Genomic DNA, 22344 nt, shown 5'->3' with positions numbered 1-22344 from the left:
CAGTGTGTGCAGCCAGGACTGAGGCCCCTGCTCTGTACCCATCACCCAGGAGAGGGTGGGGCAGGACTCTGCACCTGAGGCTGAGGACCTACCTAATCCCTCCCTCTCCCACCAGGCAGACCCACTGGCCCATCCCTATCCACAGCTTCTGGCAGAGCTATGAGGCCAAGAGTGATCAGGCTCATCAGGCTTTCTTTCTGAAGTTTGAGGTAAGGCGTGTACTGCCCTCAGACTCAGTGGAGGAAGGACCGTGGGCATGTGGGCTGGGCTGGACCTGCCAGAAGGTCTGGGAGGAACTCCAGCTGTGCACTCTCACCCCGACCCTCTCCTGGTGTGAGACAAGATGGGTCTACTTCAGCAACCAGTGCCTTCCCCTGATCTCTGCAGGAACTGAAGGAGGTGGTCAAGGAACAGCCCAGATTGGAGGCTGAACATCCTGCCAGCACCACCAAGAACCATTACCCACCTGTGCTACCCTGTGAGTGCTGGGAGCAGGAGAGGGGGAATGGAGGGGGGGGCTGCATGTGCCCAGGCACTGAGTGCACGGTTTTGCCTTCTGCAGTTGACCACTCCAGGGTCAGGCTGACCCAGCTGGAGGGAGAGCCCCACTCTGACTACTGTAAGACCTGTGCACCATGCACAAATCCCACTCCCACAGGGATGGCTCATTCCATGAAGACCATGAGACAGAGACTGCTGCAATCAGGCAAGAGGAGTTTTATCCAGCATGCTGGGGTCACTTAGTCTCCTGGACAGAAGCCACCCCGAGCTTACAATACAAGCATCTTTTATACAGTTTTTCTGAACAGATCTTTGTGACAGGATGAGTTGTTGGTTATCTGTGGCGCCTTTAGATTTACAGATAGGCTTTAGCAGGCTGGCTGGCACCCCGATAAGGAACAGTGCATTTCTTAATCGTTTATCTTCCCCGGGGTCTGGCCAGGTGGCCTTTGGATGAGGAACTAGTCATTTCCTGGAACCGGGTGGGGGTCACTCCCTTCTTGGAATGTTTAGTGTGCTCAGGCCCACCTGACCTCTATACGGCCTCTTAGAAGCTGCTTTACTTCAAATGTTTTTAGCAAGCATTTGTTACGAAACTGCGTATATTAAAGTTATATTTTTCTTTACAATTTCCCCCCTTTTTCTTGTGCGTATTTCAATCATGAAATACTTGTTTCTTGTTGGTTTAATTCCTGATATTGCTGTCTAAACATCATAATCTGGACAGTACTAACACGTTCCCTAACAAAAGCTACTAAGCGATTTAAAATGCAGGGACCAAAGGTCAGAAGTAACACTAAAATAACTAATGGTCCTAGCAGAGTAGACACAAGGGTCGTGAGCCATGGGGAGGAGTTGAACCATGACTCAAACCATCCCTGATTTTGATCTCTTTCTCCTTTTCTTTTGGCCAAGCCTTCCCTAATTTTGGCCATGGAGTCTTTACTGCTGAGTGATCAATGTGAAAACAACATTCTTCTCTTAGTGCAGTGCAGAGCCCCTGCTGCTGAAGGAACACGAGATCTAATCCCCTTCTATTTTGCAAGACCACCTCAGAAAGAGAGGTGAGGGACTCTTGTAACTTAGTAATTGAATTTTCTATTTTTTTAATATCAGCATCTATGGCTGCCTGCAAACTTTGGTAATTCTGATGTTGGATAACTAGAGCTGAGGCTCCTGTAGCCGCTCCAGCTGCTCCCAATCCTAAGCCTAAGAGGACAAAGAGTGTGATACTTAGGGGCTCTCTTTTAGTTCTGTAGTTTCCATTATTTTTATCCCAATATAATAATAGTTCTTCATAAGGATGGTAAATGAGCAGAGGTAGCAACTGAACCAGGACACAGAAATCCTGGGTTTCTTTTAGGACCTTTGAGCTAACGCAGGGTGTAACCCCTGTGGCGCAAGCCTACCATCCCCCCGGAGGCGGCAACAGATATGTGTCACCAGACCACTCAGTCAAGTTAAGTGTCTGATTGCACAGCTGGCTGTGTGAGGAGGGGATCTTTCCCACACACGTTCCTTGCCCTGTAACAGCTGACAGAGTGAGTTTGACCTGTTGTTGCTGCCAATGACAGTTAGAAATGTCAGTTGCAGTTTTAATTTCATTTCTAAAGGCTACTTCTTCATAATATGGGGGGGCAACATCATAACAAAGCCAGCAGGAGCGGGTAGCATTGGGGTTGGTACTTAAAGGCTTCAGAGATTAAGGGGGATATCCCAGATTGTTTTTGAAGCCTAGGTTTAGAAGGTTTAGACATTTTCTTTGGTGCCCTGGTCTTTGACCTTTTAGCAGGGGCTGAGGACTCTGGTTGGGTACCTGGGGGTGCGGAGGTAGTTTTTAGTTTGACCATTGCAGGCCCCACTGGGGCTAAATATTTATTTGGGCCCACAGCAATATACTGGGTTTCTACTTTGAGCTTGATGGCAAACAACAGCCCATCATCATACCTCTCTTTAAAAAACCTTAATCCCCACATATATCCTTTGTCCCATCCGCTAGCCTTTTCCCCTGCTTTTGTGAAAGACACTCTGAGGGGGTGGCACCACTCACTGCAGGCAGGGACATTTTTCCAACTTGGATTTCCTTGGCTCCCTGTCTTTTGGTGGGTATAATTAGCAGTTACCTTTATATAGTCCCAGGATGATGAGGGGCCCCAATATGTGTCCCCCAAGTTCTCGCAGCCCCAGTTCTTACAGAAATAATCTCCTTTTCCTCCACATCTGTGGTTAAGTGCCCTGTTACGGTGGAACCCAGGGCACACATAGAAAGTGAGGGCACCCAGTGTACTTCTCCGATCTCTAGTAGAGCAACCCCCCCATGGATCGAGCCCAAGGCGCCCTGGTGGGGAGGGGATAGAAGGGGGTTTGTGAGCATCAAAGTATCCTTCTAGATCTCAGTTGCCTGGGGCTCCTAAAGCTAGTTTACACACATCTGGAAATAAGTCAGGCCACCACTCTCCTGTAGTCACCTTGGATTGACTCCAGATTGTATCTCCCACCCTATTTATAACATACCAAGTGAAATTTCTGGGGATGTGTGGGCTGCTAGTTCTTGCGCCCTGGAAGAGAATTGTTAGGCATAAGAGGAGCAAGGGAGTTTTCATCTTACAATATTTAGGGTGTTCGAACAATTTTCAGTTTTAAGGGGTGCTCCTTGGAGCTCTGGACTATCCAGGCAGTGTCTCTCAGTCCTTGGTCCTCTGGTGGTGCAGGTTTTATGTGCGAGGCGTGGATCCAAGCAGAGATTCCGTCTATCTTTACAGCCATTGGGGTTGTTAAAAGCACTAGGTAAGGTCCTTTCCAGCAGGGCTCCAGGGTCTGGGAGCGATGCCGTCTCACACAGACTGTGTCTCCAACCTGGAACTGGTGAGAAACTTCGGGGGTCCCAGGCTCATAGGCGGCAGCCAGCTGTGTCCAGACTTCTTTCTGCACCACTTGTAGTCCCTACAACCTGGCATATGTCACTGTTACTGTGGCAAGTGGGTTCAAAGGCGTCCCCAGTAAAGTCAAGGGGGCAGGGGCACCATAGAGAATTTCAAAGGGAGTCAGGTTGAACCAGTAGGGGGTGTTCCTAGCTCTAAACAGGGCCAAGGGAAGGAGCACCACACAGTCCATGCCAGTCTCCATGGTTAATTTAGTCAGGGTCTCTTTTAGAGTCCTGTTCATCCTTTCTACTTGCCCTGAACTCTGGGGTCTATAGACACAATGTAATTTCCAATTGACCCCTAGGTGTCTGGCCACTCCCTGACTTACCTTGGCAACAAAAGCGGGTCCATTGTCGGACCCGATTACCTTGGGCACCCCGAAGCGTGGGAAGATTTCTTCCAGGATTTTCTTGACCACGACAGTGGCTGTTTCTTGTTTTGTTGGGAATGCTTCCACCCATCCGGAGAAGGTGTCTATAAAAACTAGGAGATACTTGTAACCATATCTGCCTGGCTCGACCTCTGTAAAATCTACTTCCCAATACACCCCTGGTCTGTTTCCCCTGAGTCTCTTGCCAGGTCCCGCTGTATTTTTGCAGACATTTACTTTTTGACAAGGTACACAGCTTTTAACCATCTGCTCTGCTAATTGTTTTAGCCCTATGATATGATATTCTGTCCTCAGGGCAGTCTGGGTCAATTTGTTTACTCCCAGATGAGTCCATTGGTGCATTTGTTTGATCATGGCTTGTTCTTGTGGCAAGATAGGCTTGCCTGACGCTGCATGACAATGCCCTTTTTCCTGATAAAAGTAGTTATTAGAGTTCCTTGAGATCACTGCTACGTCCTCAGCTGAGTATTTAAATTTGGGCTTTTCTGGCTCGGGGATGTTAACCAACATAATAGATGAGGACCCGTGGCTGCCACCCTTGCCTCTGAATCGGCCAAGTTGTTTCCCCTGGAGATGGGGGAATCCCTTTTCTGGTGGCCCGGTCAGTGTATAATACTCACATTTAGCGGTCGGTGAAGGGCCTCTAGCAGGGCTATGATCTCTGCCTTGTTTTTAATTTCTTTTCCTCCAGAAGTTAGCAGGCCCCGCTGTTGATAGCACCGTGCACATGGGCAGTGGCAAAGGCATACCTGCTGTCCGTATAGATGTTGATTCTTTTGCCCTCTCCTAGTTCAAGGGCTTTTGTGAGGGCGATGAGCTCTGCCTTCTGGGTGGATGTTCCGGCAGGTAAAGTCTGTGCCCGTATCAGATTCTGGCCATTGACTATAGCGGCTCCTGCCTTTCGTACTCCTTCCTCCAGGAAACTGCTGCCATCAGTGAACCAGGTGGCTTCAGCGTCCATCAGAGGCTGACCTGACAAGTCTTTCCGCCATCCATGTGCCTCAGCAAGCACTTGTTGGCAGTCATGGATAGGAGGGTCAAGGTCGGGGTCTGGGAGCAACGTGGCTGGATTTAAGCTCGCCCGGGGAGCAAAAGTAACCTGGTCTGAGTTCAGTAACGGAGTCTGATAGTGAGTCATGCGAGCATTTGTGAGCCAGCGGTCGGGGGGCTGGTGGACAATACTCTCTAAAGCATGAGGAGCCGAAATTACCAAACTCTGTCCCATAGTTAACTTGTCAGCATCTTTTACTAAAACTGCAACTGCCGCTATGATCCTTAGACAAGCTGGCCACCCCGAGGCTACTGGGTCTAGTTTTTTTTTTAGACAGATATGCTACAGGCCTTTTCCAGGGCCCCAGTCTTTGAGTTAGGACCCCCTTCACAACCCCCTTATTTTCTGCCACATACAAGTAGAAGGGCTTGGTTATGTCGGGGAGCCCCAGAGCTGGTGCAGACATCAAGGCCGCCTTCATGTTATCAAAAGCCTGTTGCTCCTCTCTTCCCCTTTTGAAGGGCTGACTGTTCTTAGTGAGGGGATATAATGGGGCTGCCATCTCAGCAAAACCAGGTACCCATAGGCGGCAGAACCCGGCAGTACCTAAAAATTCTCTGACTTGTCTTGGGTTAGAGGGTGGCGGAATGTGAAACACTGTCTCTTTTCTGGCCTCAGATAACCATCTTTTCCCATCTTTAAGAAGGTACCCCAGATAACTGACCTGTCACTTGCAGATCTGAGCCTTTTTGGCGGACGCTCGATAGCCCAATTCTCCCAACTCCGTAAGGAGATGCTTTGTTCCTTCCAGACACAGTTCCTTGTCGGCCGCCGCCAGGAGGAGGTCATCTACATACTGCAACAGAGTTACCTGGGGGTTAGAGGCCCAGAACATAGCCAAGTCCTGGTGTAGGGCCTCATCAAAGATGGTGGGCGAGGTTTGAATCCTTGAGGCAGGCGGGTCCATGTGAGTTGCCCTGTTAGGCCAGTCTCTGGATCTTTCCACTCGAAGACAAAGTAATCTTGACTTTTTACAGTTAGCAGCAAACAGAAGAATGCATCTTTGAGATCCAGTACCGAATACCAGGTCCTGTCTGGAGGTAAAGAACTTAAAACATTATAGGGATTAGGGACGGTGGCATGGAGGTTGGCCACATGTTTATTTACCTCTCGGAGGTCTTGGACCGGTCGGTAATCATTAGTCCCAGGTTTTCGGACTGGTAGCAAGGGCATGTTCCAGGCAGATTGGCACTTCTGTAGGATCCCCAGCTGATGCAAACGGGCAATGTGGGGTCGGATGCCTTCGTGTGCCTCTCGGGACATTGGCTATTGTCGGACAGCTATAGGGCTGGCTTGAGCCTTCAGCTCTACGTGGACAGGTGGCTGGTTTTTAGCCTTCCCTATCCCTGCAGTTTCTGCCCACACCTGGGGGTAGTTTTCTAACCACCAGTCCATCTGTCCGGTCTCCCGCCCTTGTTTTTCAAACAATTGGTGTTCATCTTCCAACCTGAGAGTTAGTACCTGGAGAGGCTTCCCTTGCCGATTTGGCACCCGAGGTCCCTCGAGGTTAAAATGAATTTGAGCACCCATTTTGGTGAGGAGGTCTCTTCCCAGCAGTGGGTAGGGGCACTCAGGAATGACCATGAACGAGTGGGATACCCGGCCCACGCCTAGGTCCACCGTTCTTCGGGTAGTCCATGGGTACTGTCTGTTCCCTGTAGCCCCTTGTACCCATGTCTTCTTTTTGAGAAGGGGTCCATTTGCTCGTTGTAACACTGAATTTTCAGCTCCAGTGTCTACCATGAACTGAGTGGGTTTCCCCTCCACTTTTAAAGTTACCCTGGGTTCGGGGAGGGGGATCCAAACCCTGTCCCCTCTAGTCACTGACCTCCTGCAGGGCTAAGACTTTGAGGTCCTGAGGCTTTTTCTTTTTCTTGGGGCAGTCTCGAACCCAGTGTCCTCTCTCCTTACAGTATGCACATTGATCCTTTGCCAGGGGTCCCTTCTTGTTGCCCAGTACTGTCTCATTAGGCTCCCTAGTTTCCCTGACTACAGTGGCCAGAATTTTGTGAAAATTTCTTTCTTGGCACTTTTCTCTCTTTCTTTTTCTTCCTCTGACTCTCTATAATGATAAACCTTTTCAGCCACCTGCACTAATTCCCTCAATGACTTATCTTGTAACCCTTCAAGCTTCTGCAGTTTCTTTCTGATATCTCTGCTTGACTGATCAATAAAAGCAACTGTCACAGTAGCTTTGTGCTCTTCACTACCAGGGTCATATGGGGTAAACTGATGGAATGCCTCCATGAGTCTTTCCAGAAAGGCTGACGAAGACTCATCGGGCCCCTGGGTCACCTCTCTTACCTTAGTCAAATTGGTGGGGCGTTTTGCTGCCCCTCGGAGACCTGCCATTAGAGCCTGGTGATAGACGTTCAGGTGCTCCCTACCTTCTGCCGAGTTGAAATCCCAGTTTGGTCTGATCAATGGAAATCCTGCATCTATAACATCAGGGAGCAGGGTAGGTCACCCATCAGCTCCTGGAGCGTTCTTTCGAGCCTCCAGGAGGATCCGTTGTTTCTCCTCGGTGGTGAACAGGACCTGGAGGAGCTGTTGGCTGTCATCTCAGGTGGGCTGATGAGTAAAGAGAAGGGATTCTACAAGGTTAGTGAGACTTTGGGGGTTTTCAGAGAAAGGGGGATTTTGAGTTTTCCAGTTGTAAAGATCGGAAGAGGAGAAAGGCTAGTACTGTAAGTGCTGGTTTCCCTCTCCATCAGGAGGGCCATAAACCCGCAGGGGGAAGATAGGGATTGCCTCTGGAGAGGCCACTCGTTTACTGCGTGTCCCTTGAGCAGGCCCTCACTCGGTTTCATTTTCTGGTGGGTCTTCTGGTGGGGCTGACGGCCGGACTGCCTGTGATCAGAGAGAAGGAGGATAGGGAGGGGGAGGAGGATCAGAAAGAAGCCAGTCTGGGTTGGTGGACGGCAGGACCTCCGGTTTCTTTTTTATTTCTCAAAGAGCAAATACAGCCGTTGGACCTGTTAAGGGAACAAAGGGACAGACCCACAGAGGAGGATCCGTGACTAGATCTTCCCAGACAATGATATAAGTTATCTGGTCTGGGTGACCTTCAGAACTGAAAATTTTCCTTTTTACTGCTGTAATCAATGGCGGGGAGAAGGAACCTTCAGCGGGCCAGCCGAGTTGGAAAGCTGGCCACTCCGAAGAACACAGTGTGGTCCATTTATTCCTTCTAACCTGCACAGACAAATTATTAGCTCTGTCCTTCACATCAGTCCAGTATTTTAGAGTCAGACTTAAAGGGATTGAGACAGTCTGCCCCATGTCGCCCCAGAAAATCGTCAGTCCCTACACACACCCAACCAGACAAACAAAAACAAAACACGGACACGCCCCTGCCACGGGTGCCACAACAAGATTATCAGGGAACTCGGGTGGGGTCTCTTTCCTAGAGATCTCCCATGGAGATGAACTTGTTTGTCTCCCACAGAGGAATCTGGAGTGTCCTCCAGGATTCCTGTGGCCACGACCTGTCGGTATGTCTACCCACCGCTATGACCACTACAGACCGATGGCTCCGCCTTGGAGCCTCAGAAAATCCGAAACCAGTTTACAGTAAACAACAAGAAGACTCTTAGGCAGACACAGCAGACAGACAGAGACAACCACGGTACCTGCTGCTTGAGCAATCCTCCGTTCTCTAGTCTCTGGTCCTGGAGAGAGCGAGCTTCATCCTGGACGAGTCCCCAAAAATGTAAGACCCATGCACCATGCACAAATCCCACACACACGGGGATGGCTCACTCCACGAAGACCATGAGACAGAGACTGCTGCAATCAGGCAAGAGGAGATTTATTCCAGCATGCTGGGGTCACTTAGTCTCCTGGACAGAAGCGACCCCGAGCTTACAATACAAGCATCTTTTATACAGTTTTTCTGAACAGATCTTTGTGACAGGATGAGTTGTTGGTTATCTGTGGCGCCTTTAGATTTACAGGTAGGCTTTAGCAGGCTGGCTGGCACCCCGATAAGGAACAGCGCATTTCTCAATCTTTTATCTTCCCCGGGGTCTGGCCAGGTGGCCTTTAGATAAGGAACTAGTCATTTCCTGGAACCAGGTGGGGGTCACTCCCTTCCTGGAATGTTTAGTGTGCTCGGGCCTGCCTGACCTCTATATGGCCTCTTAGAAGCTGCTTTACTTAAAATGTTTTTAGCAAGCATTTGTTACAAAACTGCATATATTAAAGTTATATTTTTCTTTACACTACCTCAATGCCAACTTCATCCCAGTAAGGGCTGCCTGGGGCTGTCTGTGGGTGTGTCTGCTCAGGAGATGGACAGGTTTTCAGGACATGCTATACTGCCTGAGCTGTAGCAGTTGTCCCTAAAGATTGCCAGCTTGTGTTTCTTTAGGTCAACCCAGCAGGTACTTATTGAGGGTCTACTGTGTGCCAGACTCTGAGCTGGACCCGCAGTGTGACAAGTGCTGGAACAGAGGGATAATACAGTGCTCAGGGTGTACAGGATTCATAAAGCAAATGTACTTCACAGGGCCTGGTTTTCCAAAGCCTTGCAGTTCCAAACATTGACCTTGCAAAGGACAGGAAGTTTTCCCCAGGCTATTGAATCTCTGTTGCAAGATAAGAATTGTAACACAGCAAGGCTGCTGGCTCAAAGACAGACAAGTTACTAATTGATATGTAAAGTTACTAAAAAGCTGCTAGAGGGAAAAGGAATGTTTGCTAAATCAAGCCTTTGTTAGTGGATCACTTAATCGCCTAACAGAATGTCATCTGACTTGTTTTTACTGAATGTTACCAGCTTCTATTGTAAAACTTGTTAAACTGTACTTAGCAAAACCCGACCTATGTCTCCTCCTGTAATTTCTTGGTCTGGAGAATAAATGTAGGAAGAGAACTCCAATTCGTGGTTAATTTCCTAAATGGAAGGATGTCTCCTGCTTGAGGAAGTTCTGGGATATTAACCCCTTTCTGGGACTTCTCACTGCTCAAAAGAGATGGATTTTGAGTAATCTTTGGTGGCTCCATCACCCAGGGGAAAAGGGGTGACAAATCCGTGGGAGACAAAGCAACAAATGGTGCCCTGTGTGAGGAAATTCTGCGTCCACGGATCAAAGACCGACCTGCCAAGCCTTGGAAAGGAAAATAAAGAGTACATCTGTCAGTCACCCTGACAAAAAGGGCAAAGGAAGAAGAGGACATCTACTCATCCCATCAAGAGGGAAATCCTGGTAAAGGGGATCACAGAGGTGGCTTTTGATTAAGCGACTGCACGCCTGCTGCAGTGTTTAGCTATGGCTTTGCCCAGACGTTTTGCTTTCTTACTCTCTCAATTTTCTATCTATTCTTGCCATTATGGGTAGTTTACTGTCTAAGAGGAAAATTAACATGGTACAGTCCTTCTGTGTCTCCTTAAGGCAGTAAGTTATAAAGTAACTAACCGTTGTCTAACTAAATTATTATTGCTTATAGTGGTTTGGAAATTTTGTCGAATTGCTTTAAACATTATTCAGAACCTTAAAAGGAAAAAAATGTGTTTATGCCATTAAAGAGGATGAAAAACAATCTTCACCCCCTCCTCTTCCTCTCCCCCCACATCCGACTTTGGAGGCAAACAATTCATTTGTTCCCTTGCTGGAGTCCTGTCTTAAAGAAGGACATAACATGGGAGCTGATGCTCATCATGTCTTTCCTGTTGTGAGAACTGAGACTCAATCGAGACATGAAAACCTCCCATTCTCCTCATTTAAAAGATTTAAAAAGAGCATCACAGAAAATGGCTTACATAGTACTTTTACTAAGGAATACTTAGAATCAATTGCTAAAGGGGTATAATATGACCCCTTGGCATTGGAAAATACTTGGAAAAACTGTTTTAACTCCTGCTCAATATACTGTATGGCTACAAGAATATCAGGAAGCCTTACATGCTATTTCACTCAAAAATTTACTAGATGAGGTTCAAATTAGCATGGACATGTTACTTGACCAAACAACTAGAGCAGCCATAAAGGCTTGGGACGAAATTCCTGAAACAAAATCTAAACTTCAACCTCTTGCTTTCCCTGATGTGCCTGTGATACAAAGATTATATAAGACTCAGCCACTGTTGACATTATCTGTTGAACAAGAATTAATTACAGATTCAGGGGCTGATCTTACCATAATTGCTAAAAAGGATTGGACCACATTATGTAAAGTAACTTCTTCACTAGTTACACTTACTGGATTAGGTGGGCTCAAAATCCCTTATCAAAGTAAAGATCCTTTGTTGTGTACTGGCCCCGAGGGACAAACTGCCTCCATTATGCCTTATGTTCCAGATCTTCCTCGAACTCTATGGGGCCGAGACCTCCCTGCTCAATGGGATATTTATATTGGGACATCTCTTTCAAGATTTATCATGATGGCCATGGCCACAGTCCCACCATCCAAATTACAATGGACCTCTGGTCCTCTGGTCCAGGTGGAACAGTGGCCTCTTAAAGGGGAGAAATTAAATCAAGCTACTTTATTTGTTAAACAACAGTTGGGACATTTGGAGCCATGGCATGGTCCCTGGAATGCTACCACAAAATCTTTTGCTGCTGTTGGACAGGGACCTGCTGGGCCTTATATAGATTTTATTAATTGTCTTCAAGATGCTATAACAAGACAAATTGACAATGCTTATGACAATCCAGAACTGCTATCACAAGTTTATTTACATTTAATCAAACAAGTTAATAATGCTGGTTTACAAGTAGCTCCAGATAAAATTCACAAAAAGGAGTCTTGGAAATGCCTTGTTTTTTTGATCACTCAGAGAAGTATATGGCCACAAAGTATGTTTTTCCATATTCAGGAGCCTTTTACTCTAAATGACTTACAAAAATTACTTGGCAGCATTAACTGGCTCTGTCCTTCTATGAGTGTTCTAAATTATCAATTACAATATTGTTTAATACCTTAAAGAGAGACCCTGATCTTGTAAGACCTGTGCACCGTGCACAAATCCCACACATTGGGATGGCTCACCTCACAAAGACCACGAGACAGAGATTGCTGCAATCAAGCAAGAGGAGTTTATTCCAGCATGCTGGGGTCACTCAGTCTCCTGGACAGGAGCGACCCCATGCTCTTAACACAAGTACTTTTTAAAAAGTGTTTTTAGATAGACTTTGGCAACAGGTTGAGTTGTATACTGCTTACAGGTTATCAGAGGTGACCTTTGGATTTATTGGTGGGCTTTAATGGGCTGGCACACCGATAAGGAATAGTGTATTTCCTAATCGTTTACCTTCCTTTTGGCCAGGTGGCCTCTAGATAAGGAACTGGTCAGTTCCTGGAACCAGGTGGTGATTACTCCCTTCCTGGAATTTAGCACGCCTGGGCCTGCCTTAACTTGCCTGGCCTCTGCATATCCCCTTCCAAGCTGCCTTACTTAAAATGGCATTAGTTATGTTTTCTCGTTTTTATTAGCACAGAAGCAAATTGCGCATGTTAAAGTTATATTTTTCTTTACAATCTGTCCCTGGTCTCCCCTGGTTACTTATCTGAAGAAGCAAAATTAGAATTAAAGCAGATTGAATCCTTTTTACATTCTAGACAATTAACACATGTTGTTAAATCTCAAGTCATTCATTTCATTATTTTAAACACCCCACATAGTCCCACAGGTTTGCTTTGCCAATTTCTTCCTCAAATAGGAGTCATTGAATGGATTTTCTTACTCCACCAACAAAAAAGGAAATTATATACTGAATTGGAACAGTGTATTCGGCTGTTCACTGAGGGAGGACACTGTTATCTAATGCTTGATGGGTGTGATCCTGATATTGTTAATCATGGTCTTTCTGGAGCTGATTTTTGCGCTGCCCTTGAACGATCAGAATCTTTGCAGATGGCTATGATTGATTTTATTGGTAAGATGCAGTTCTCATTACCCCATGATAGAGTTTTGCAGGGACTCCGAATGCTGCCCATGCAGTTGGGATCCTGTTTGTCCCCTGTTCCCCTCTCTTGGGCGCTGGCTGTGTTTATCTATGGTCCTGGCACATCAGGAAAGGGATCTGTGACATGGTGGGAACAGGGAATCTGGAGGCATTTTGTTGCTGTCCATTGCGGGTCCACTCGGGGGGCTAGGTTGACGGCTGCCATTGCAGCTTTGCAACATTTTTACAATCAGCCACTTAGTTTAGTAGCTGACTCTGCCTACGTAGTTGGAGTATTACAGGGCATTCAAGATGCATCTATCCATGAGGGAAATGATTTTCTTTTATTTGAAATGTTTGGACATTTATAAAACCTTATTCAAAAAAGACATCATTCTTTCTATGTAATTCACATGCATTTTCATTCTGGTCTTCCTGGCCCTTTATCAGTTGGAAATGATATGGCTGATCACTTCATTATGTATAATAATGTTTTACAAAAAGCTATTAATTCTCATCAGTTTTTTTTTATCAGGCTGCAGGAACTCTGGCTAACATGCATCAGAACTCTTACAGGCAAGCTCAAGATATTTTTCGTGCTTTTCTCAATTGTCAGAGGTTTTCTAAATCTAATTTCCCTGGAGGAATTAATCCTTGAGGAATAAAAGGTAATGAAATTTGGCAAATGAAAGTCACTCTTAAATATTTACATGTTACTGTTGATACTTACTCTGGTCTTATTCTTGCCACTGCCCCAACAGGAAAAACTGCTAAACATGTTAAAAAACATTGTCTTTCTGCCTTTGCCACCATGGGAATTCCAAATCAAATTAAAACAAAAAATGGACCAGCATACACCTCCAAAGTCTTTCAAGTATTCTGTGACAACTGGAACATTAAGTTTGTCACAGGAACCCCATTTAACCCCACTGGCCGGGCAATTGTTGAAAGAACTAATGGCCTTCCTAAAACTCAAATAAGTAAACAAAGAAGGGATAATATAGATATAGGACTGGCCTCTCATGAACAGGTCTTTAAAGCTCTGTTTACAATAATTTTTTAAAATTGTAACTCCCCAAACTTAACAGCCACAGAGCGACACTTTATACCTCCTAAAAAGAAACCTAGACTCTTGGTTTTATACTGCCACCTGCCAATGGGACCACAATGCTTGAGATCTGCCGAATTGTTAACACAGGGGAGAGGGTAGGTGTCTGTTCTCTTACTCACAGGCCCACCATGGATTCCTGCTAATAAGGCTGTTAAACCTTATGGGAAACCCCAAACCAGATGAGGAATTGAACCTGATGCCCAAATCTCAACACCTCGCCATCACACCTCAATCCATCTCACCGGGGATGGCACACATCAGACCACTGGTGATAAAAATAATGACAACAAGTTCCACATTGACCCAGGGTAAATTAAAAAACTTTAACAGTCAAATAGCTCTCAATAGCTCAGCTCTTAAGCTCAGTTACTCATTTGAGAAACAAAAACTCACCTAAAATCTACCTGTTTAACTAGATGGTCTCAAATTTTCTGTCATCCTACACAGACTTCTAAATTCTCTCCTAGCCTCATCTATGTATTTCCTCACAAAATCCTATCATTCTATGCTATTTTCTTAAAAGAAAGAGAGCTTTCTCTGCATCTTCCTGAAAAGGCTTGCATACTTTGCTTTACAAGGTCAATTTGTTATCTCGCTTTCCTTAAGGCAGGGTGAGGCCTCACCAATAAGTCTTTGTGAAAAAACACAATCTAAACCTGACTGTCCTTTTTACTAGTGAGCTTTTTTACATCTTGAACAAAACCTACAAGATCCTTGTTTGTTCTTGCTGTTTATGTCTGCATCTATGCATGTGTAACCGGTATGTTATGTCTGCATGTTCATGTCTGTATGTGTAATCATTTCATGTGCAAGGTACCAAATTGGTTTATGATTAATGTGCGCTCATTAAATAAGTATACTTTTCAAGTTCACGTGACTTAAATGTTCTAAAGTTTTGATAAATATATTTTCAAAATTTGATTTAAACCTTTCACCTAAATTTGTCTCTAGGTCAATATGTCTCCTTGTTATTTCAGCTCTGCCTCCTGGCCATGCTGGGAGAAACCATATCTTTTAGACAATGCCACATGGAAACCTGGGACCTGAAATGGCTAGTGAAAAGAAACCTATGCCAAACATCGCATAGGCCCTAGTTAGCATTAACTGATAAGGGTATAGATCTAATACACCAAGTTTTTGGCTGGGAAACCATAAATATGTATTTGGTAAATATAGCTAAAACTCAAACTGAGCTTTGTATAATTTGCTCTGATAAATGGACGCCTAGTTACTAATCTGAATGTATAAAAACGTTCTTATCAGCACACATCATTGCCTGGGTTTACTAATCAAACAGGATTACTAGAGGTCCTTTCAATTGACTGCTCTTAATACAAAATTGTAAAAGGTTTTCTTTGTCCCTTAGATAACTGGTTTAAGAAATTTATTTCATGGTAATTTCTTGTGCTCTCTGCCTTTGAAACCCTCTATCACTTTGGTTTTACTTTTTGTAATAATTTGTGATTTTATTCAAGTTAGTGTTTTAAGCCTTTTGTTACTTGACAAAGCTTTCCAAAATCAAAAGCCCAACCTTTTTGGTTTAAAAGAACTTTGAGGAATTCCAAGGGCCCTGGAATTTCTCAAAGGATATATACAAAATATCAAAACTAATTGGCTTTTTAAATAAATTAGACTATATGGGAAAGCATTGTCAGTATGGAAGGTGTTATGGATATGTGTTCCAAAATCTTGCAAGGTTCTTAAATATCTGTGTCTTGATATAAATGCTACCAGTCATAATCTTGGTTTAATTATAATTTTAAAATGTAATATCTTCAAATATTTCATGAAAAAATCTCTGATAGGTACTATTTTCTGACAAACTTTGAGTTCATAGCTTTAAACCGAGGTTCCATAATTCTAATGAAGAAACTGATGGGTTTGTGAAATTGTTCACAAAGGTCAAAACAACAAAAGTTAATTGGTAAACTAATTAAAAAGTATTATGGGTTTTTACAATTTCCTTATGTTAAAACACTGCTGGTTCTCCTAATGTTTTCCAAATGTAAGAAAACTCTCTCTCTCCTAAGCTGTCTATAACTAACAACAGTTTGGTAAAATGTCATTTAAAACAGAGATAAATGCATTTGTTTTCTCCCTATTTGATCCCCCCAAATTTAATAACTTTAAGTATCCTTATGATTATTATGGCAATGTGGCTATTTTTATAAGTTCAATGAAAATTAACTCTGTCTCTCTTTATAACAGAATATAATTTAAAACTTAAATTTGGCCATGCTGCTGCTTCAGCCTGCTGTTCATCTTTCCCCCCAACGTGGGGCAAAACACACCTGGGAAACAGTCTTCCCAGCGACGTGGGGCAGATCACTGAAAGAAGGGAGCCGAGATGCTTCTTTCCGTCATCACCTGGGAAAGAGCCTTCCCAACACCGAGAGATTTATACAAAGAAAAGTAAGACCTTTTCAATCAAGATATTGATCATCAATGCTTTTATGAGGTATGCCTTGATCATAAAGGGAGAAATAATGTCTTCTCTACAAAAGCAGTTCTCTAAATTTTCCTGGCCTTAAAGAGGGTGTTTGTAACTTGGATGAGACATCCTGCTCTTAAACAAAGGATTCATTATTGATAAAAATTTTACGTAAGACTAGACACTCTAAAAGCAGTAATGTCCTGGACAGATTAACATTAATAAGCTATCTGGACTCAGAATCAACTATTATATGGAGCAGAATCCCATTCCAGAGTTTCAATTGGTAATTACACCCAATTCAGAGCACCTGGAGTGATGCCGCTGCAGCTGCCCTGAAAGAGGATGACATCATCTGTCCTCACCTGAAGTAAATTAAAAGGACTTGCCATGCTAATGATACCAACTTTGCTTTAAATGCTTTTGTCTTAACTGTACAAACCTGGGTTATAGCCTTTGCTTTTTCTTTTAAATAAATAAATGGGGGGGGGGATTTGTAGAGGATTCATAAAGCAAATGTACTTCACAGGGCCTGGTTTTCCAAAGCCTTGCAGTTCCAAACATTGACCTTGCAAAGGGCAGGAAGTTTTCCCAGGCTACTGAATCTCTGTTGCAAGATAAGAATTGTAACACAGCAAGGTTGCTGGCTCAAAGACAGACAAGTTACTAATTGATATGTAAAGTTACTAAAAAGCTGTGAGAGGGAAAAGGAATGTTTGCTAAATCAAGCCTTTGTTAGTGGATCACTTAATTGCCTAACAGAATGTCATCTGACTTGTTTTTACTGAATGTTACCAGCTTCTACTGTAAAACTTGTTAAACTGTACTTAGCAAAACCCCACCTATGTCTCTTCCTATAATTTCTTGGTCTGGAGAATAAATGCAGGAAGAGAACTCCAATTTGTGGTTAATTTCCTAAATGGAAGGATGCCTCCTGCTTGAGGAAGTTCTGGGATATTAACCCCTTTCTGGGACTTCTCACTGCTCAAAAGAGATGGACTTTTAGTAATCTTTGGCGGCTCTGTCACCCAGGGGAAAAGGGGTGACAAATCCGAGGGAGGCAAAGCAACATCAGGGTGCATGGAGGAAGGAGAAATTTGGTCCTGAGAAATCAAGAAGGGTTTCCTCAAGGAGTGGACACTTGATTTCTTCCAGGATGAGTAGAACGTTAAGTGATGAGAGAGGGGAAGGACACTCTGGCTGGAAAGAACAGCCAGAGAAGAGCCCAGCAGTAACACACTGGCAGTGTTGTGGGTGCGCTGGGGGGTGGCCTGTGGTGGGAGATGAGATGGAAAGCTAGACTGGGGCTGGATGAAGGAGGACTGTGATTGTTAGGCTGAGGGTTTTCCATTCTTTTGGGTGGGCAATGGGGAGCCATTTTGCAGCATGGGAGAAATGCGGACTTTTGTTTTAGGAAGGTCACTCTGGGGTTGGTGAAGAGGGTGGACTGGGTAGACTATTTCTGGCATGTCAGTATCTTGTTATTTTCATGTATGTTTTTCTTGTCCCTTTGTGGTAGGGCCTGGGTGGCAGTGTCTCTGAAGTCACCCCTCCCGTTTTGAGTTCTTGGTGCACACATGTGTTCATGTGTTTGTACATGTATAAGCGTGTGCACAGTGTCCTCACTCCTGGAAGTCATACATAGGACATCCACTGCTGTGTGCTTCGTGGTGCCCAGGGGATCAAGGCATCACCTGTTAACACGTACCTGACCTCCGCCCCCACATCCCAGGGCTACATCCACCTGCAAGAATTCACTGCCACCCAGGGGCCTCTCAAGAAATATCTGGCGGACTTCTGGCGGCTGGTGTGGGAGCAGCAGGTCCACATCATCGTCATGCTGACCATGGGCATGGAGAACGGGAGGGTGAGCGTGCTCTACAGGTGCCTGGGATGGCCACCAGGTGGCACACATGCTCCCTGGTATCTTCCATCAGGGACAGCAGGTCAGACAGCAGCGAGGCCAATCAGGTCTGGAGGTTGGTGGGGGTCCCCAGGGTCAGCCAGGGTGGGGAGGAAGGGTAGGGGTCAGGTATGCACGTTCCCAGCCTGACTTAATTTCTACTAGCTTCTTACCCTAGGCAGAGAAGGAGCAAAGGGGTTGGGAGAGGGATGGGGGTGAGGACTACACAGGGCTGGCACCCAAGGTAGGGCACGCTGCGTCCTTTCTTTCCATGAGCCTGGTGGATGCCTCCTCTGTGCCCTACCCAGTGCAGGGCTGTGGGACAGAGAGACAGCCTGTTGACTTTGTTCTCTTGCTGCAGCAGTGAGGCAAGGGCAGATGGTCACTAAATAAGGGCCATCTAAGTGTCATATGAGAGGTCTGGGGGGTGAGGGTGCTGGAGCCCAGCCAGGGGAGGGAGGCTTCTGGAGAAGGTGGCCTTGGAGCTGGGTTGGTACAGAGAGTAGAACTTCAGCAGGGTGGCAGAGACCCGAGAGATTGGTGGGAAGGGTCGGACTGGATAAAGCAGGGGTGGCAGTGCGGAGGCTGGACCCCACAACCCCTCGCCTCTCCCACCCTCTGTCCCTAGGTGCTGTGTGAGCATTACTGGCCAGCTAGCTCCACCCCCTGTCACCCATGGTCACATCACCATTCACCTTCTGGCTGAAGAGCCTGAGGATGAATGGACCAAGCGGGAATTCCAGCTGCAGCACGTGTGTGCCCCAGGGGACAGGGCAGGGTGGGGCGGCCGGTAGAGCTGAGACTCCCTGAGAAGGTTGCCTCACCTGCTGGGTCTCTGTGGCCCCTTCCTTTTGAGGATCACCAGCCCAGGGAAGTGGGTGTTAGGGAAGGGGTAGAGAGGCATAGAGGTCGAGGGTTTATCTGAGGTCACATGTGAGGTAAAGCAGAGCAGGGAGGGAAGTGATGGTTCCTGCTCCCCACCCCCTGCTTGCAGCTCGGGTCTCCCCACTTCACCCCAAGGTCCTTGTGCCCATCTGCCTTCCCAGGCTGTGACCTCCTGGAGCAGGAAAGCCAGGGACCAGAATCACCCCTCTGCCCAGACACCCTCTGTAAGCAGAGATTGGCCAGGAGGCTAGAGAGGGACTCAAGGGCTCAGGAAGCATCCAGTCTGAGGGGGGCGGCATCACCCCTGCCCTCGGGGAACTGGAGTTGGGAAGGTAAGGAGCTGAAGCGTGGCCCCTCTGCGCACCCCCCGCCCTTCCTCAGGTTGTCCAGCAACAACAGCGGAGGATAAAGCAGCTGCAGTTCACGACCTGGTTTGACCATAGCATCCCTGAGGCCCCGGGCTCCCTGCTCACCTTTGTGGAACTGGTGTAGGAGCAGGTGAGGGCCACCTAGGGCACTGGACCCATCCTGGTGCACTGCAGGTGAGGGCGGGCTGCAGGTGAGGGTTCTGTGGAGGCCCCCTGTCCGGCCTTGAGTGGGGGGCGGCCTCTGGCACTGTGGGAGAGCTGGGGGCATGGGTAGCCCCTTCACCCATTCAGCTCCCTGGGTGTTGTCGCTGCAGTGCAGGCATGGGCCGGACGGGCACCTTCATGGTCCTTATGAGGCTGCTGCAGCAATTGGAGGAGGAGCCAGTGGTGGACGTGTTCAATGCAGTGCATGCGCTCTGGCTACACCGGCCCCTCATGATCCAGATCCTGGTGAGGGCCTCAGCCACAGGCTCTGGAGGGACCAGGAAGAAGAGCTCAGAGGGGCACACAGAGGACACTAGGGGAGGAGCTCAAACAGGTCACCATCCTATCTGGGCAACTATTTCCCTTTCTGTAAAAGGGGAGGTGGGACAGGCCCCTACCTGCTTTGTCACTCTGGGACAGGAGAGAGAGGGTTCCCGATGGCTCTCTGCTCCATGCTACCCCACCCCTGTCTTGCTGTTCAGGGCCTGGACTGATGCCCTCTCTGCCCCTGCCAGGGCCAGTACATCTTCCTGCACAGCTGCCTCCTGAACAAGATTCTGGGTGCCTCTGACACTTCTGAGTAAGTTGCAGCTCCCCTTGGGCCCTTGTCGGGATGGGGTACAGACTCATCTGTTACATGGTTCTTTTTTGAAAAAAGGAAAGAGGGTGGATTGTTTCAGTTTGCCAGGGCAATTGCAAGGATCTCCAGGTACCTATTTCTAGAGCTTCTTCCTGCTCTCAGAATAGGGCGGAGAAGGCAGAAGAGAAGCTAGAGGCATTTTGCTTCAAGGTGGCAGGAAGGAGAGGCAGGTGCCAGAGGCTGAAGTTTCCATGCTGGGAGCCTGGCCGTGAACTGCCCACCACCATTCTGCTGCCCTTCCTGGCCGCTGTGAACTGGTGCTGCTCCCAGGGAAAGAGCAGGAAGCCAGGCACACTGCTCAGCCTCTCCAGGTGCTGTTGCACGAAGGGAGGGTGCACTGGAACCTCCCCACTGCCTCCCTGGCAGGTCCTTCCATCTCATCAGGCCCTGCTTGGGTTATGTGTCAAAAAGACATAGTCTCCCAATGTCCCAGGGATATGGTAGGGGTTTACCCCCTCCCTCCTTGGGCCTAGGCTGGCTGCCTCCCTGCCAGTGTCCCTTTCCAGTCTCTGAGCCCAGGTTGCATTTCCACATGTCCCTGCACACCACCGCCCCACCCCTCCAGTTACCCCATCCAACTCTAGGTCAATTACAGCAAGGGCACCACTCAGCTGGGCACCTTCCTGGCCATGGAGCAGCTGCTGCAGCAGGTGGGGGCTGAGTGCACTGTGGATGTCTTTAACGTGGCCCTGCAGCAGTCACAGGCCTGTAGCCTCATGACCCCAACGCTGGTGAGAGGCGACCAGGGGTGCTCAACTGTGGGAAGGGGTCAGGAGATAGTGAAGGTTCTGCCCCAGCTACAGGTGGCCTCTAGGCAGCATCATCCAGGAAGCCACCAGGTGGCGCTGGAGACCGCTATGCTCTCTCCTAGATGGAGCCCTAGGAGTTAGGAGATATAAGGTAGGTCTGGGCAGGCAGGGTGAGGCCCCTTACCCTGTGTCTACCTCCAGGAGCAGTATATCTACCTCTACAACTGTCTGAACAGTGCGCTGGTAGACGGGCTGCCCTGAGTTGGCACTGGGCACCATGCTGTGTCAGAGCAGAAGAGGTCTTTGCCCTGCTGAGCAGGGACAGTGCCCCCAGCCAGTCCACTTGTGCCTGGCTTCCCTGGGAGGGCAGCCTCCACTGGGCCCTGTGCTGTGAAGGGGCAGAGTTGGGCAATAAAGACATGGGTCAAGCCTGCGGCTGAGTGTGTTCTGTCTGTCCATCCTCTGAAATGGTTCAACACAAGGGCTTTGTGGGTAAACATGGATCAGGGATGGGGGCTGGAGCCTGGGTCTGGCCATACTGACCCACAGCTGGTACACGGTTGGCTTTTGCTCCAGAGCAGTCTCTACCCCCTAATCCTCCAGTTTTCCAGTTTCCTCACACTTCTGTTTCCCCACCTAGTGTCCGGTGATGCCAAGTCCCAGTTACTCACTGTTCCCCTGCCACCCACCTCCCCCATATGCAGTAGGATTGATCCTATCCCCACTTCTCTTCTGCCATCTTCTGCCTTCTCTACCTGCCAAAATCCCCAGGGGCCATCCTCAGTCACTGCAGCTCCCTGCCAGGTGGAGGAGCTAGAGCCACATTGTGACTTGGAAGGCAGGGCCTAGACGTGCCCCTCAGGTCTCAGTTGCCAAGTTCTCCCTGCTCCTTTTCTTTCTCCTCCTTCCTCCCCTCCACCAAGGAGGAAGGTGGAAGAGAAAGCAGTGAGGGATATGGAGAAGGGAAACGCCAGGAGGAGAAACAAAGACTAGGAAAGAGGGTGGGAATGAGGCTGTCTGTCCCACATACTTCAGGACTGGACTGCACACCATGTGACACAATCACTGATGGCCTGCCTCCCTGGTCAGGCCGCAAGGTTCCGGATGGCAGGGTGCCCAATGCTGGACATTGATGGCCCCTGGTGGAGGGCCCAGGGAAGACACAGAGAAAGCCTGGACAAATCAGGGCAGGAGTCTCTAAAATGGAGTTAGACACCCACCAAATGGGGGGTGCGTGCTGAGCTCTCACTGGCCAAACTGAGTTCCAAGTAATGTGCAAGGGGTCAGAGGTCAG

General features: G+C 47.4%; 1 protein-coding gene across 1 annotated transcript in view; it reads left to right on the top strand.

The window, feature by feature from the left end:
* The window catches only part of LOC134390255 (receptor-type tyrosine-protein phosphatase V-like), a 36266-nt gene extending 14955 nt beyond the window's left edge, over positions 1 to 21311 (top strand). The window contains 13 exon segments of the mRNA XM_063113472.1: positions 116 to 209; positions 388 to 478; positions 563 to 613; positions 9090 to 9115; positions 18034 to 18168; positions 18833 to 18868; positions 18870 to 18956; positions 19471 to 19631; positions 19772 to 19907; positions 20177 to 20241; positions 20409 to 20612; positions 20897 to 21032; positions 21252 to 21311. Coding sequence (XP_062969542.1) covers positions 116 to 209; positions 388 to 478; positions 563 to 613; positions 9090 to 9115; positions 18034 to 18168; positions 18833 to 18868; positions 18870 to 18956; positions 19471 to 19631; positions 19772 to 19907; positions 20177 to 20241; positions 20409 to 20612; positions 20897 to 21032; positions 21252 to 21311 — 1282 coding nt within the window.
* The last annotated feature ends 1033 nt before the right edge of the window (positions 21312 to 22344 follow it).

This window comes from Cynocephalus volans, chromosome 11, assembly GCF_027409185.1.
Source record: "Cynocephalus volans isolate mCynVol1 chromosome 11, mCynVol1.pri, whole genome shotgun sequence".
Taxonomy (NCBI): domain Eukaryota; kingdom Metazoa; phylum Chordata; class Mammalia; order Dermoptera; family Cynocephalidae; genus Cynocephalus; species Cynocephalus volans.
This window is presented reverse-complemented; position numbering and strand designations above follow the sequence as displayed.